Source organism: Emydura macquarii, unplaced genomic scaffold (genome assembly GCF_026122565.2).
Source record: "Emydura macquarii macquarii isolate MOO-44397 ecotype Brisbane River unplaced genomic scaffold, CSIRO-AGI_Emac_v2 contig_3517, whole genome shotgun sequence".
Lineage (NCBI taxonomy): Eukaryota > Metazoa > Chordata > Testudines > Chelidae > Emydura > Emydura macquarii.
In genome coordinates this window covers 2,938,184-2,956,375 of record NW_027133654.1, presented here as the reverse complement: position 1 = coordinate 2,956,375, position 18,192 = coordinate 2,938,184, and the positions used below count along the sequence as shown (strand labels likewise).

Sequence of the window (18,192 nt, the reverse complement as noted above, 5' to 3'; positions counted from 1 at the left end):
TGTCACAGACTACAGTCCAGGATTCTGTGGTTCCTTTGAATTCCCTTGTAATCTCCACGACATCAGCAGGAGAAGGCTGAAGTTGCAGAAATAACAAACTGTAAATAAAATCAACTCACCTCATCCCTCAAAATGCAGGAAGCTTATACTGCCACTGCCTGCTCTGTGGCCAGTATGGCACCTTTCACAACCAACACATTTGTTTTTTAAAATATTTTAAAGGACAATAAGGATTGTCTGAGCTGCTGAGGAAGGAAAGTTATTTCTCCTTTAATGTGTAAACATTTTCATTTGGTCTCATAGAAGAAACAGGGAGACGGGATGAATCATGCAACCCAAAATTCAAATATTCACCTTCCAATAACACCATCATGAGTTGCATGTGGGAGTCATTTTTTTAAATGTCAGAAATGTGTTTAAAAAATTCTTAAGGAAAAGAAAAAAAAAGTCATCAACTTTAACTTCAGTGCAAAACTTTCTGCCCAACACTGGTATGATGGACAGAACAGTGGAAGTCACCAAAGAATTTAATTGTCATGCAATAAATACATGGGAGGACCTCAGGATAGACAATACTGTTTTACGAGAAATCCAATGGTAAATTTATGATAGAAAAATTACACACTTTTTTTGGTGACTTTCATTGTAGGTTAAAAGAAGATTGGTCTGAGTGCTAATAACTACATTCAGCACAAATAAAACTAGCAAGATCCAGACAGACAGATTTGTATTAGCTGAGGGAATGAAAAGGAACGTGTCAAAAAGCTTTTACATTATAAATCATTTTATATCATTTTACAATGATAATGGTTATTAACAAGCTGGACCCACATGTTTTCTTAAACTGAGTTCACAAAGCCTTAAATTAAAATATTCCCACAAAAATCTTCTTTTGACAGGCCTCTCCTTGCCTCTGTTTACTCTTTTTCGTCTTTTGTATGTTTTCAGTTGCGAATATTGTGTTCATATTGTCTCACCCACTGTCGTATATTCTAATGACCTTTCATTTTGCTTTCAAGAATTAACTTTCAGTAGCTCTTTCTGGCAGCAAAACAGTTAATATTGATCTGGTCTTAGGGTGATAGTATAGTGACTAGTTATTGTAATATTACAGGGGTGGCCAAACCATGGTTCGTGAGCCACATGCAGCTCTTTTACATTTAAACTGTGGCTAACGGAGTCCCCATTCTCCTCCTTACCCTCCATTCTCTGCCTACCAGACTGGGATGGGGAGCTTGGAGCTTCTGCCCTGTGGCAGGGTGGTGGGGCTAGAGGATTCTGCCCAGCAGTGCTGGGAGACTTGGGGTGGGATCAGTAGGCTTGGCCACCACTGCTAAGATGTTAATTATGTAATGCGTTCTATATATAAAACATTGATGGTGAAGCAGTTAGGGTTGCTACCCACATAGCACAAGCTGAGACAAATACACACAAAGAAAGGAAATGAAAAGTAAACTCAGCTAACATTACATAGCCTCCACTCCTCAGCCAGAGGCACACACCATAGGATTATCACAACTACTGTACACCACAGACCATGCTCCGCAACTTGAATTGTATCCTCCTTTCACCTTTCAGCACGAACTTCTTTGCCAAATTCTTTTTATCCCCACCGCTAGTTGTTGTGGATGTTTGGAGCTGGGAGAAGGCAATTGGTTTATCCATCAGCAGCTGCACTTGAGCCCTCATGTGCCAACAGCTGTGTATTAATCCCTTATGTGTCAGCAGCCCTTCTTTATAGTAGGGTAGAATCTGACAGGAAAGTGTATCTCCTGATGAAGAGGTTTTATGTACTTCTACTTCCCATCAAACCAGGCCTATGTGTACCCCTCTTTCCCCCATCAGCCAATTGGACTTGTGCTCCAACCCCCCATCCAGGGGGTTTGTGTGCATAAAATTTAATTTACAATATGAACAATAGCTAAAAATGACCCTTAGGCCAACATAACAAAAAATAAAACAAACACCATATACCCATTGCACCACATCACCAAAATGTTTTGTGTAATAGATAATGTGTTTTGGGAGAAGTCTATCAACAATGGAAGACAGAACTGCTAAAGAAAACTTTCAGTCACATCTAAGGACTGAGTGAATAAACAAGCATTTCAGCCTGATCAGTTTTGGACAAAGGGAAGGAATAGGTTCCAAACTTGTGGTCCTCTCTCGCAGAAAGCTCTATTGGCTGTGCCCTTTTTTGTATACAAAGAGGGCTACAGTTCAAGTACCTCCACTGATTGTGGATATGGCAGTATTGTATGGGCATTCTTGTAGAAGGCAACTCTCCGCTAGTATTATACTATTGTACTACAGGTACACTTGTTGTCTCATTTCTAGGCAATTGGCTGCAGACTGTTAGCACTCCTGTAAGTAATCAAACTGTTGTTGGGTGTAACAGTACTTGCATTTGGGGGGTTGTTTTTGAGGTTTATCTTCAGACTTCCAAGAGAAAGGTGAAGGGAAATGAATTGTTAATGCAAAGAAGATGAGAGCTAATTTTGATTTTTACAAAGGGCCTGATTCAAAACCCAGTGAAATCAATGGGAGGTTTTTCCAGTGATTTCAGTGGACTTTGGATTGGGCCTAAAGTCTCAAGTTTGCTTCAGCGACAGGATGCAGAATTAAGAATCGATTTTAACGGTTACAGTTGCAGAATTACTGTACAGCTGCAAATGTCAGATAGAAGCGTTTTTGAATAATTCAATACACTGTTCAGAAAAATGCAGCAGTATGTGATGACACATACTTACCCACAAACCGAAATAAAACTGCTAGATTGAATTTCATCTCTCTGATTTGACAGTACTTCTTTTTTATTTGCTTTTTAAAAATCCTAAGAAATTACATATTAACACTGTGTGCATATACGTACTCACAAGGCAGCTGAATTAATATTACCTGGACAACCTTCTGGCATTTTCTAACTCTTCAGTGGTTGACTTTGCGCCTTTAACATTTTTCTGATGTAGGGTGGTGGGTTTTTTATTTAAGTATATTTTTCTCTCTCTCCATCTTTCTCTCTGCTGCATACTCCCTTAATAGATGGGAAAGACACAGCTCCTACCCATTAATTTAGATGCTCACTCCTACTTGGTATCATCACTTGGTCTGATCTTGACTGAGTTTTAACCATTTCACTTTCTTTTGGCTCCCAGACTATGTTGGTCTAGAGTTCAGATATGCTTTGGCAGAGGAAAAATTGCTTTCTTTCTGCCACTACTGTGGCATAGAAATGTGGAAACTTTTAATGCAATAATCACTTGGACTCAGAACAAGATGATTACTACCAGCCCTCTAACTTCATGCTCTGTCACTTGATCTCCTGCAGATCTGCCATATACCATCCTGATTTGCTGAGGAAAAGGGATGCCTGGATGCTATAGTGTCACTGGTTTAGGACATGAGATGATCCCGGTAACAGACGGAGTGGTTCAACTGTTAGGCAGTATAACCCCTCAGAGGAATCTGGGTTTCATCTCTGTCTGAGGGCATCCCATTGAAATTTGATCACCACCTTCACTTCCGCTGTGAAGCGATGATCTGACTGTAACAGTGGTGTAATTTTCATACTACTTGTCTCCAGCTCCATGCCAAAGATCAGAAATAAGCATGTCTGCCTACATGTGTTGAGTCTGAAATGACTAGGATTAGTTTCAGGTTTTACACAGAGCCAAGAGATCTTGGTAACGATTTAATTCTCATGTTGGTGTTTCAGGGTAGGGTCCAGAGTTAAATAAGAGTACCAAGTCAGGGCAAAATTCTCTTTCTAAATCTCCACATCCCTCTTCAGCTACAACACTGAACTCTCCCAGTGTTATACATATGGAAAGAGTTTAACTTGGGAAATAGATCTGCTATGCAGATCTAAGAGGAATTTTTTTCTCTAATAGTATTTGATGTGGAGTTGCTGGAATTTAAGAACTTCCTATTTTATATATTCAAAATTAAAGTAGGGTTTTGTGTACCACTCCCCTCACTTTTAGAAATAGCTTCCATTCCCATATAATAGCTTTGAGACCTTTGTGACTGCCAGTTCCTTCACTGAACTGCATACATAGAAGAACACGGGGCCATATTGGGTCAGACCCATGTCTGTCTAGCCCAGTATCCTTTCTCTGACAGTGGCCAGTGCTGAATGCTTCAGATAGAAAGAACAGAACAAGGCAATTTTGAGTGATCCATCCCCTGTAGTCCACTCTCAGCTTCTGGCAGTTGTAGGTTTAGGTTGCTGCAGAATGAGGCTTTTCACTTCAGGAGAAAAGCAACAGTTTGACAGAGCCATCTGCCCTGCTTCAGAAGAGACAGCCTATTTATAAGCCAGCATAGGTGTTATAACATATTTATGAACAGGGAAAAGGGAATATGGCTGTCTGCCAAATTACTAATCAGGCACACAGGCCCTATTTTAGGGTCTACTGCCAACAAGAAGAGTTCCACAGACTTATGACAGACTGTACCACTTGTAAGCTATCACTCTTGTCAGAAGTAAACGTAACTGTTACATATAATATATAATGTGCAATTATCATTTATGTGCAAGAGAGATTTCATACAGGAAGTATGGTGCATTCATGCATTATAATTCTGAATATTCAGCCAGGTAAATAGTCTGATTCAGATTCTACCCCCAATTACGCCAATACAACCTCAAAGCATGATTTTCATGTTTGCACTGTATATTTGACAAAAAAAAGTTACAAGTTGCATCCAGTCTTCTCAAAAAGAGTATACGTTACACACAAATTATGCTGCCCTATTCTTTTGTCCTGAGCAAGGGCAGCACTGTGTGGTTCACCTTGGATGTGGAAAAAGGGGATGGAGTTGTAGTGAGGATCAAATCCCTTATTCAATACTGCCAGAAGCAACCCAGAGGGCCAAATCTCCTGACTCATGCCCTGTGCAACTGCATCTACTTTGATATGGTTGCACTGCAAGTAAATCAGGGCACGATTTGACCTAGGTAGCAAATTAATACTGCCACAGACATCTTCAACCATTTTCGTTCAATGTCTGAAGCACCACAGCAAATACTGGTCCAGTGTGGGATATTTTGACCATTGCAGAATGGGTTGGTGATTAATCTGGTGCCTGTGGAACTGGGCTGGTGATACAGATTGTCATCTCCATGTCACAGTGACTGTGGTTACTGAGTTAATGAGAACCTTCTGGACTGCATTTTCATTATCTATTCAGCTTCTACACTCCTCCTGTTTTCCTGCCTGCTTCTGTTCATCACATCAATTTCCACTACCTGTATTATGCATAACTAAGCTCTTCCATATCTGAGCTGACTGTGGTAGTAAGGGACTACTCATGTGTTGGATACTAATAGCTGTAGATATAGAATTCGATGAAAATATTGCCACTTCCTTACATGAAACATTGACCCTTGTTAAAACCCACCCCTAACTGGTTGCTCTCTTATTGCAAATTCCCATGAATTTGATGTAAACTGCATTTTATTCTTCTATTTTCCTGTTTTTGAGTAAATTTTGGAGTTTTTTTTTTCCATGGACACTTTTTTCTTCAAAGAAGATGCAGAGACTTCCTGAAATGTCGTTCTAAATGTATATTTTTCTGTTACAGTACAAAATCTGACCTGCATCAAAGAAGAAATACACCTACAGTTTTTTAAATGCGTCATCTATACTGTCACTAATAACTTTAGTAGAATTCTGACTGTCCCATAACTCCTCATACAAACATTGCACACACTCATAGTTTCCAATCTATAATGCTATTTAAAAAGTATGAAGTCACAATGTTTGTGTGAAATATTTTATGTTCATATTCCGTGGCGGTGTAGTTGCTTTCAGAGTCATCTGTATCAAGTGTATGTTATATCAATGCTACTTAGCCTTTTTTATATTGAGGATGGTGCAGGGCTGAACGGCTGCCAGGCGACACTGAGTCATACGCATAATTTCTTACAGTGCCTACTTCCTCAGTGTCTGGGGAACATAATCCTAGCACCACTCTATTACAAGCGTATGCATATCCCTTCGGCTGGCTTTGCCAGTCATTGTGGACTGTGGGGCAGGGCTATAATACCACCCCCTCTGGAGAGATTAGGGGACTGCTCAGGGACTGCTGTCTTTATACAGTCCTTGTGTGCCCTAACACGAGTTATAATTGTGCTTTCCCCTTTTGTAAGGGGATAAGTGGGAAGGGAGGCTTTTTGTTCCTTCTTCCTCTTGCACACTTGCTCAGCGTTGGGCAATTCTACTCAAGAATAACTGACATTCATGTGTTTTCTTTCATCCAGAAAAACTGCCGAAGTGCTTTACATCAATAAGAAACAAAGGTAAAGGGAGACAGGATGTTAGATAGCCAGGCATGTGGTTTAAGTGTGATTAAGCTTTTAGCTACTTGAGTTTATCCCACCATATATAAAGTGGAAACTTGCAAGTGAGGAGTTACATTATATAGATCCATGCTGTCACAGGTGTGTTGTGCTTCTCTGAACACCCTTCCTCTAACTACACTAACTGCTGCCCCCAGGGACAGTTGCTCCCAAGAACAACTTTTCTTGAGTGATGAATAAAGATTTGTCATCTTACTGCAGACAGAGTTGTGATTTTTGGCTTTGCCTAAAAACATTTGCATGGTTCCTTGAACTCAGCAGGGTGCATGTTAGTTTCGTAGTAAGTTAAGCTGCTAGGCAAGTATTAATTTACATGTATATTGGTTTATGCAAATAGAATTCTGCTAGTTATAAATTGTTTAATATGATTTTTTCCCATTTAGTTCTAGTATTCTGCTGACGAATGGTTTTATATTATATTTTAACAATGGATTTGCAATAAAGGAGTAGTCATAAATCATACTGGCTGAGCACTCCTATTATCTGTGTGTGAAACTGATATCTCATTACTAAAAGCCTTGCCATGAAGATGGAAATCCAGACATGAATCTGTAGACTATAGTCCGTGTCTTGTAGTTACTGGCCTTATATTTATCTTGCTTAACACACATGTAAATGACAGTGAATCTTTCTTATCTGTAATAAAATATTCAAAGGAAGTTTTGAACAGGAAGTTAATGCAAATCATCATTAACCACTGTGGCTTTTCTGTGACATTCTGCTTCTTGTGTATACAGAGCATGTTATGAGTGGAGGCGCTGTGTCTTCCTATCCTGCATCGCCTCTAATTTCATGATCCCCAAGGAATGGGAAAAGCTAGCTGCTCTTCTGCCTGATCATTGCCATTTCTCCTTCCCAATTTCCATGCGATTTTTCTAATCTCTACCAGAATAATGTAGTGGAGCATCCAGATTTACATTTCTTGGGGGCAGAGGGAGGAAGAAATTACTTTTTTGATACACTTTTTAAATTGATAGATTTTTTTTTTTTGCAGACAAGTCAAATAACTTTTCAATAGTATTGTTAGATGGAAGGGGAACAAAAAGGATGAATAGGAGAAAGAAAAGAAAATACATTACTTCATTTTCTAAAACAACAGACTGAATTTAACAACAAGAGATGTTTTAATGTTATTTATGAAGTGGTGAATAGGCCTTGTGTTGACTCTGCACAGGAGTGAATTTAGTTTTTTAATGAATAGGGTCTTCTCTTAGAAGTGAAGTACCGAGAGACCAGTCTTGTTCAAATGTTGTGCCTGAGTCTTGCACCTGCTGCTGCACAGGAACACTCCCCATCCATTAACTTCAGTGAAGTTACAGTACAGCATTGCCCACTCCAAGCATTCAAAAGTCATGAATCTGGCCTCAAAATATAAGATTGGCATAAAAGTAATGAATTTTAAAGACATAAACATCGGTTCTTTTTATTTGTCCTTCTGATTTTTTAACTGTTAGGATATACTTGGGACATGTTTTCAAGTTTTTCTCTGCAACCATTAGGGCTAGAAACATAGTTTTTGTTTTTAACAAGGAAAGCTGAGGTTCTTGTAAAAAATATGACTCTGGGCTGAAGCTTTATGAGCAAAATCAAATATTGTAAAACTTGTGGTAAAATCACGAGAGCTGGCATCCCTGGACACCGGCAGACAATTTGCTTCTATGTTCAATATGGCAATTGCTGAAGTACTATCTCATATGTGATATTTCTTGCTGCATCTCCTTTAAGAGAGGCTTGCGTTCAGAACAACAACAGAGATGGGCTGCACATGAGTACAGGAGTTTGTACTTTTGGGTTTTAGGCATATTTATCCCAAACCATTTCTAACTGGGTTATGTCAAGAAACACTTCACTAATATATGGGATTAATAAATTGTCTTGCTTTTTTTTTTTTTTTTGGACAGGACTTATACCTGTGTGCAGCCTGGGCTTGTCTCAAGTGGGAAGAATGAACTTTGGCAAAGATGTCAGCACCCTGAAATATTTTACTATCTGTGGCTTACAAGAAGGCTATGAACCTTTTGCTGTTAATACAAACAGAGACATCACCATGTGGCTGAGCAAGAGACTCCCTCAATTTTTCCCAGTGCCACCAAACCACGAACACATTGAGGTTTGTGTTCTACGTTAATGTTTCCCTACATCCATTAAATTTGTAATTAGCATAAATATGATTAGCTTCTTCTGCGATGTTTGAATTCTATAGGCCAATTGGAGCTCCGTTCATCCATGAAGTCTCTATGTGTGCCACTGTAATGATGATTCACTACTGTTTTTTTTTTATTCCTACCTCTGGACCTTAATCTTTAAAAGAGTCCAAGTCTCTACATATGCAATAAGATTTTGGACTTAAAATTACAGTGTAACTTGTCTTTAGTCCACTTGGATAAATTAATGTCCATTTAATTTAAAAGAACCCTAATTGTTTGTATTTTGTAGGAACATTTTCAGGTAAACAGACTGGTAAATATTAATTTAAAATGTATTGGTAAGAATGTTCTTTTAGGCTTGGTATTGCCACTAAATTAAGTAATAGCAGCCTTCCCTTTGAACAAATATGGATATCAGTGTCGTCATCTGACATGCACACACTCAGCCCAGTAAACTATGATTCTTGCTCAATGAGAACATGATAATTATTCTATCAGCCAATGAGTGATCTCTTGGAAGAGTATGAATGCATTAGACTCCTAAATAAATAAATAAAATCATATGTTAAGCTTGCAAAGTTAAGTTCTCAAAAGCCTGATAATTCCAGAGTTAAGTTTGCTTTCGCAACCTTAATGCTACCCTTTTGCATGAATACATCATGAAACAGTCTTTATTATATTATTTTTTAACTTAAAGATCCCTGCTTCATTCAGTGTGTTGGCAGATAGTGCTCCATGTATGTGGTAGATTTTTAATACTTACTTGAATCTTGTTGTTCCATATCTTTTATACTGCACTTGATACAAACTCCACAGTGAATGCAACAGGATTCTACCAAGAAAAACAAAAGTCAAACATTATGAATAACATTTTCACAAACACCTAAGTGAATTAGGCCCAGTTTTAAGAGGTATTTAGACCTTTCTCTAATCAGTGCTGCAATGCCTAAATGATGTAGGAACCTAAATATCACTTTCAAAAGTAACTTAGACACTTTGGAGTCTTACTGACTTTTAATGAGAGTTAGGCTCCTAAGTCAGCTAGATGTTGCAATAGTGAGCAAAGCAATAGCTAAATACCTTTAAAAATCTGGGTCTTAAAGTACTAAATGACTTATGTTCTTCTGAAAATTGTATTCTGCACCATATGGCATATGCACAAGGGAGCAGAGTTAAGATTACTTTGGTAACCTTAACCTCTGGTATTTCCTAATTTCTGTGACCTCTCAGTTTTGCCATCTTAACTGTATTATTCTTTTTCTCTCTCTCTTTTTTTAAATATGGACTGTAATACATAGACACTTCAGAGCTCTGCATGCAGTGTTGCTCATTGTATTCCACAGGCATTTAAATACTGGAACAGAAATTTCAGTCACTTTTTTTAATGCTTGCATGCACAAATTCAGTGAAATATTCTGTTCATGTGTTCACTGTAAATTGTGTCTCAATTTATATATGCACCCATGTGCATAGGCAATAAGCTGTTTGCAGATAGTTTGTTTTATCTAATAACAAAAATATGTACAATGCATATGTTTTCAAAATACATATAACTGAAATTGCAGCTAGTTTTCACTAGAACAAATGAAAGGCTCTAATGAATGAAATAGGCACTCCGTTCCTATTGATGTGTATCAGAATGTCATGTAAAAAGAAATACTGTTCTTTTTCTTATATCTGTGCCTTGTGTTTGAGAGTTATTATGGATCAAAGCGGCCAGGATTGGATTGGTACTGCAAATAATAGTGGAGATAGTCTTTGACTGTATATTCAATTTGTACATGCTAGAAGGAAGCAATCCCGTTCACTAGTCACTCTATTTACCTGCTCTAAATGCTATAGTGCATGCTACTGTTTGTTTAAATGTCTATGCCACATTTTTATGTTTTGAGTCATTTTGTGACTGTAAAAACGTTATATATATTATGTTAAAAATAAAACTTGAACACTTGGCGGGGAGGGAGAGATTTACTTTTATAATAAATGAGCTTTTACATTTGATAGGTGATGAGAATAGATGGCACCGTAGACAGCTTTCCCTGTCTGAAGGTCACACAGAAGTCATTTGGCTCACAGAACAGCAAAACAGGCATCATGTTTTATCGTTTGAGTATGCCTATTGAATGTGCAGAGGTATTCTCCAAGACATTAGCAGGAGGGTTGCCGGGCACTGGTCTTTTTGGCCCAAAGAATGACTTGGAGGATTATGACGCTGATTCTGATTTTGAGGTTCTGATGAAGACAGCTCATGGTCACCTAGTGCCTGATCGGGCAGAAAAAGAAAAAGAAGCTACAAAACTGGAGTTCAATAACCACAAAGATTACACTCAAGAGAAGCCTTCACGTCTTAAACAAAGGTCAGTAACATATTTGATCTGTTTTTGTCATAATATGGCTGAGTTCACTTTAAACATGACTAGAAAATGCATTTTTTCTCCTTCCCCATATCACTAGCAAAAGTTCTCCATAGTGTCACTGACTCACTGTGTAACAATAAGCATATCATTATCCTCCCTGTGCCTCACTTTCATCATCTGTTCAATAGAAGAAACAGAAATCTATAAAAGAAGCCTTCCTGTAAGGCTAAGAAATTGTGAGGCGAAATGCAGTCTTTTGACATTCTCAGATGAAAGTGCCAAAGGGTTTTTTTCTGACCCTGACAAAATCAGGAAATACTGGAAAATTATTCTCACAAGAACTTCCAGACTGGGCCAAAGATATTTAGATAAGCTTTGGTGGATATCTGTACTTTTATGGTCTTCTGATGTGCCCTCATTAAGTAAGGCAAGAATATTCACTGTTATATCTTTATTTTCCTTATTTTTTGTAGGTAATCAAACAAAACCCCTCCTCTGATTCGTGAGATACTCATACCTAAACCAAGTAACTGTCCAGACATATTACTGAAACCTTCATCTTTCCATTCCCTTTCTGCTTCTTGGTCACCCTCCTCTCCTCCCCCCCAGCTTGCTGTGTCATGTTAAATTGTAAACTGTCTGGAACAGGGGCTGTGGATAAAATTTTCAAAAGCACCATATTGATTTAGGAGCCTAAATCCATTTTCATAAGTGATTTCAGTAGTTAAGAGCCAAACTCTTGTTTAAAGTCAGTAGGACTTGGACGTCTAAGTGACTTTTGAGAATAGGATTTAAACTCCTAAGTCACTTAGGCAATTTTTGAAAATGTTACCCTGTGTTTTCTGTAAACCAGCTAAGGTAAGGTATTTATTGTTTACTTCATCTAAGGTAAGGTAAACAATAAATAACAATCTGGACCTAACTAAATCTTTTAGGTTAATTTATATGTGCAGAATTCCTGTGTGTGTGTATATTGATTTGCTCAGAATTGATACAGGTTGTAATTTTACTCAGTCCTCACTACTTTGGTATATTACAGGTTTATGCTCAGAAGGACAAAGCCAGATTACAGCACAAGCCATTCTGCACGGCTCACTGAGGATGTACTGGCAGATGACAGAGATGACTATGATTACTTGATGCAAACTTCTACGGTATGGTAACACAGCATTCATATTTTTGCTATTTGCTTTTCTAACAATTGCTTACTTTTGCTAGTAGGCGCCTCAGTGAACCCATTCAATTTTTCTCCCTTTTATTTCCAGGCCTGTTTATGCAATTTTCTGCAGCAGTACTGTGTAATAAAGCTTAAGATCACCATACTCATTCTATTTTGACCTGATTCCTACTTAATCCGAATCTAAAATAACTTCTACTTGAGGAGCTGTAATTTAGCTTGGATCTGTGCTTAAAAGAACTTCCATTGGCAAGAGTGGCTAGTGCTACAAACAGAACAAGGGCAGACTATGACCCTGTTTTGAAACAGCTAGTCAAGCCCAGTGCTCATAGACTACAAGATCAAAGGGACTACCATGATCATCCAGTCCAACCGCCCACACAACGCAAGCCACAGAACTCCATCTACCCACCCCTACAACAGACCCCCAACCTATGACCGAGTCACTGAAGTCCTCAAATAATGATTGGAAGACTTCAGAGTACAGAGAATCCACCAGCAAGTGACCCATGCCCCATGCTGCAGAGGAAAGTGAAAAACCCCCAGGGCCTATGTCAATCTGCCCTGGGGGAAAATTCCTTCCTGACCCCAAATATGGCAATCAGTTAAACCCTGAGCATGTGGGCAAGACTCACCAGCCAGACACCCAGAAAGAATTCTCTGTAGTAACTCAAAACCCACACCATCTAACATCCCATCATAGGCCATTGGGCATATTTACCACTAGTAATCAAAGTTCAGTCAATTGCCAAATTAGGCTGTCCCATCATACCATCCCCTCCATAAATTTATCAAGCTCAGTCTTGAAGCCAGCTAGGTTTCTTGCCCCCACTTCTCCCCTTGGAAGGCTGTTCCAGAACTTCACTCACCTGATGGTTAGAAACCTTTGTCTAATTTCAAGTCTAAACTTCCTGATGGTTAGTTTATATCCATTTGTTCTTGTGTCCACATTGGTGCTGAACTTAAATCATTCCTCTCCCTCCCTGGTATTTATCCCTCTGATGTAGTTATAGAGAGCAATCATATCTCCCCTCAGCCTTCTTTTGGTTAGGCTAAACAAGCCAAGCTCTTTGAGTCTCCTCTCATAAGGCAGGTTTTTCCATTCCTCGGATCATCCTAGTAGCCCTTCTCTGCACCTGTTCCAGTTTGAATTCATCTTTCTTAATCATGGGGTCCAACACTGCACACAGTATTCCAGATGAGGTCTGACCAGTGCCATGCATAATGGTACTAACACCTCCCTATCTCTACTGGAAATATCTCACCTGATGCATCCTAGGACCGCATTAGCTTTTTTCACGGCCACATCACATTGGCAGCTCATAATCATCCTGTGATCAACCAACATGCTTAGATCCTTCTCTTCCTCTGTCACTACCAACTGATGCATCCCCAGTTTATAGCAAAATTTCTTTTTATTAGTTCCTAAGTGTCTGACCTTGCACCTTCCGCTATTAAATTTCATACTATTTCTATTACTCCAGTTTACAAAGTCATCCAAATCTTATTGTACGATATCCTGGTCTTTCTCTGTATTAGCAATATCTTCCAACTTTGTATCATCCGCAAACTTTATTATCATACTCCCACTTTTTGTGCCAAGGTCAGTAATAAAAAGGTTAAATAAGATTGGTCCCAAGACTGATCCACTAGTAATCTTCCTCCAGCCTGACATGTCACCTTTCAGTATGACTCGTTGTAGTCTCTTCTTTAATCAATTCCTTATCCACCTTCCAATTTTCATATTAATCCCCATCTTTTCCAATTTAATTAATAATTCCCCATGTGAAACCGTATCAAATGCTTTACTGAAATCTAGGTAAATTAGATCCACTGCATTCCTTTTGTCTAAAAAATCTTTTTTCTTCTCAAAAAAGGAGATCAGGTTGGTCTGGCATGATCTACCTTTTGTAAAACCGTGTTGTATTTTGTCCCAATTACCATTAACCTCAATGTCCTTAACTACTTTCTCTTTCAAAATTTTTTCCAAACAGAGAGATTTAAAGTGATAACAACTAAACATATGATCCCGATTCAGAGTCTGGAATGTAGAAATCTCATTGAAATTAATGGGAGTTTTGTGCACGGATCAATGGCAGGATCAGCCCCTTAAATCATAGAATATTAGGGTTGGAAGGGATTGCAGGAGGTCTGCTCAGTTTACTATGTTCTCAGTATTTGCAGGCATAATAGTGCATATGTATGTCTATTAATTCTCTACTCAGTGTAATGTGAACATACTGCCAACCTTTCTGCATGTATCTTGTTAAACTAGTATGCATCTTTTTTATCCTCCTTGTTTTCCAGTTTAAATCAGACCCCCTTTTTTTGCAGGAGATGTCTTGCTTTGCACTGACATCATTCTTCTGTTGCTCTACTAATGAATTACTCTAGACTATACTTGTTCACAAAAGCTGATTCATACCTACTAGATTGTGAAAAAATAAATTTGAAGATTTTAAAACAACAAATTAATTCTGAATCAAAATGATAACATATAAATCAAATATTTACACCATGGGATATTGTTCATTTATTGACAGTACTATTATTCGGTGAGAATATTTCCTGGGCAAGAACCTGCTAACGTCTGGGTTGGCTGGATTACATCTGACTTCCATCAATATGACATGACCTTTGACTTGGACAGAGTACGCACTGTTACAGTGACACTTGGGGATGAAAAAGGGAAAGTTCATGAGAGGTTGGTTCCATTTTTTTTCTTTTTAATTGAATTCGATACTTCATGTTTTTGAACGTCTAGCACCTGAGTAAATTTAGAGCAATGTGGAGTTATACTGGTATAAAATGGATATTACAGCGGAGAATCAGACTCCTAAATGTCAAGGGGTCTCCCAATACAATTTATAGGCAGAAGGTTTAAAACAAACAAAAGGAAGTACTTCTTCACATAACACACAGTCAACCTGTGCAACTCATTGCCAGGGGATGTTGTGAAGGCCAAAACTATAACTGGGTTCAAAAAGGAATTAGATAAGTTCATGGAGGATAGGTCCATCAATGGCTATTAGCCAAAATGGTCAAAGGTGCAACCCCATGCCGTGGATATCCCTAGCCTCTGATTGCCAGAAGTTGGGTATGGATGACAGAGGATGGATCTCTTGATGATTGTGTGTTCTGTTCATTCCCTCTGAAGCATCTGGCATTGGCCACTGTTGGAAGACAGAATACTGGGCTAGATGGACCACTGGTCTGACCCAGTATAGCTGTTCTTATGTTCTTGTTTGGAAACATGTGAAGTCAAGATCCAAGAATGTAGTACCATGTCATTGAAGGTAAAATAACTCATGACAGGTAAAGATGCAGCAAAGTTTCATCACTGATATAATTTACCTTTTTGTATCTCCACTTACCTGTGAAGAAAAGTGGAATATCCACCTAATCAAAATGATGGATATTGAAAAATGGAAGCAGTACAGCCTTTGTGTGCAGTTTGTCATTGAGACCCTGATTCTGCAAACACTTACTCGTGAGTCTGCAAAAGCAAGTGAGAACAGTCTCTTCATAGAATTCTGGCACTCTCTGCATTAGGCTGGCTGTTCTTGTGCTTTTCTGGCATTTCTGCATACGGTGCAGGTTAGAATCTGTAAGTTCAGGGGTGCATAAAAATCAGTGGTTTTAAAAGTTAACTACTGCATTCTGTTTTGTCTGGTTCATGTAAAGGTTTGGGCTGGTTCTTATTTTATCTGAAATAGGTCTTCCATCTTGATGAAACTTTTGAAAATCTATTGTGTGAAATTCTGGCTTCATTGCTATCAGTGGGAATTTTGCCATCGATAAGGCCAGAATCCCACCCCTGGTGCTAATACAACATGCCAATTTCAGCAGTAGCCTGATCATTGCAGCAGTCTAATTTAATTTGACTACAGCAGTACCGTCCCATGCAAGCTCATGTGCCATCCACAAATTTATCTCTTGAAATTCAGTATCAAACGCAGCAACTGCTACATGGTGTGTGCTGGAGAGAGCATGAGCCCTGGACAAGGACGAAATAACAATGGACTGGAGATTGGTTGTGTGGTCGATGCTGCCAGTGGTCTGCTAACCTTCACTGCTAATGGCAAGGAGCTGAGCACCTATTATCAGGTATATATTTATTTGATTTTGTCACCTCATCCAAATGAGAAAAGTTACTAGATTGAATTTTACTAGCATTATTTTTTAATAGAAATGAAAGGAAAAGTCATTGTCACTGATGTGATTCAATTGTGATCTTCTCTTTCTCTTCTGAGCCCCAATTAGGATCTTCTAGAGTTTCACACAGTAGTTTGTACCTACAAGCAGTTGATACAAGTGTTAGATTTTTTAGCATTGATGATTTTGTTATCTTCAGTCACTGTGTATTTCTGTTTGTGATTTAGGTTGAACCAAGTACTAAGTTATTTCCTGCAGTGTTTGCACAAGCTACAAGCCCCAATGTTTTCCAGTTTGAGTTGGGAAGGATAAAGGTAAATAAGACAACACTTATTTGTTTCTCTGTATTATATCAGATAATCTTCAATTATTACTTGTTTGATGAATTCATTATGTTCCTGGTGTTAGGCATATTTTTGTTGTTTAGTTGTTTAGTATTTTGCAAGGCTCATGTTTTGGTTCTTGTGTGGCAATTACACTTGGAAGTTTGATCATATCGCACAGGATAAAACACTTAAGATTGCAGCTAAGAAATTAAATATTTCCAAACTATAAATGCAATATTTATTTCTTATGCCTGTCAGCCTTCGCTCTATATGTTACGCAATGCATAAAATGACTTTAGATCAATTTAAAAATATGCACTATTTATTCATTAGATCATATTGTCTTCTCTGCAACCATCACATCAATTGTATGAATGTATAAGGTAGTCACAGCTAAAATGAGTTCAAACATTGTGGAAGAATCTCACCCTTTTATGAAAACATTCTAAAATCACACATTCTGCAGTGCAACTATGTGGGGTGCTATTCACATTGTGAAAGGGACAATTTGATCATTTTTTCTGTCACTACTATCACTCATGATTTAACTCCCCAAACTTAGGGTATGTCTATACTGGCAGCGGCAAAGTTGCCGCCATCAGATTGACCTATCTGGATTGATTGAGCGGTCAGTGAAGACTCGCTCTGTCAATCAAGAAGTCGACGCTGGTAAATCACCCCCTAAGTGGCGTAGCGCTGTGTCGCAGTTCCCGTTGGCACAGTGCACTGAAGACGCCGCACAGAAGGGAAGCAGTCAACGGGAGTTACGCAAGCTATTCTGCGTAGCTTGTGTAACTCCTGTCAACTGCCGCAGAATTGCCAGGTAAGTGTAGATCAGGGCTTAGTTATATTGTCATTCTGTAGTAAAGAGCAGTTATGACAATTATATACATATTTGTATCACAAAAGTTACCGTATGCATTAGCTGAAATTAATGATTTGAGGTGTTTAGTGCTAGATTGAGTTTCCAGGCTTAGTAAGAGGAAAAATGTTGCTGTGCCTTCTCGGGAGGGGCATCAGGAGCAAACTATGGCTTGTAGAGGCATGGTTCTTCTTTCATCTTTCCTCTTGCTGAAAGGGTAGCAGGGAGCAATTTATTAAAATACTTTTGGTGATGTAGCATATTCCATATCTGTCTGCTCAGCTAGCTACTCTAAGTGGTGTTAATGCTGGGTGTGAAAACTTAAGGACTCATCCCCTCCATGTCCATTCTCTTCCCATTTGCTTGCAGCTGGATGCATCGGCTGTGCAGCCCCTGCAATCACTCCTGCCCCATGCTCGGGGACGTGATTTGGGCATGTTCTAGGTGGCTGGACAGGGAGTGGTAGAGGCCTTAGTACCCCATGTAGCTAGCAGACCAGAGCAGAATCTAGTCTTTAGCACCTATTCTTCTGAAGCTCAAAACCATCTGTGGTCTGGCCTTATTAATGAGCAACAATCAGCAACAAATCTTGAGAAAGGATTTTTGTAATAGAAGAAAATGGTAAGCCTTCTGGGGCAGGGACTGCCACTTCAGTGTTTTTACAGCCTAAGGGAACCCTAATCCTGACTGAGACCTCTAGGTCTTATCATAGTATAAACAATTAGTATTGGTAATACAAATAATATAAAAAACTGATATTCGTATAAGTGAAAAAGGTGAGGTTTTCGTTTTTAAATGAAATAT

At 38.7% G+C, this 18,192-nt stretch overlaps 1 protein-coding gene across 16 annotated transcripts in view; it reads left to right on the top strand.

The window, feature by feature from the left end:
- Positions 1–18,192, top strand: part of RYR2 (ryanodine receptor 2) — a 646,139-nt gene that overhangs the window by 386,120 nt on the left and 241,827 nt on the right. For all 16 annotated transcript variants that reach the window (XM_067535799.1, XM_067535792.1, XM_067535786.1 and 13 more), the window contains 6 exons: positions 8,266–8,474; positions 10,516–10,868; positions 11,908–12,022; positions 14,589–14,749; positions 15,993–16,152; positions 16,428–16,514. In XM_067535799.1, the coding sequence (XP_067391900.1) occupies positions 8,266–8,474; positions 10,516–10,868; positions 11,908–12,022; positions 14,589–14,749; positions 15,993–16,152; positions 16,428–16,514 (1,085 nt within the window). The remainder of the gene's footprint in view (positions 1–8,265; positions 8,475–10,515; positions 10,869–11,907; positions 12,023–14,588; positions 14,750–15,992; positions 16,153–16,427; positions 16,515–18,192) is intronic.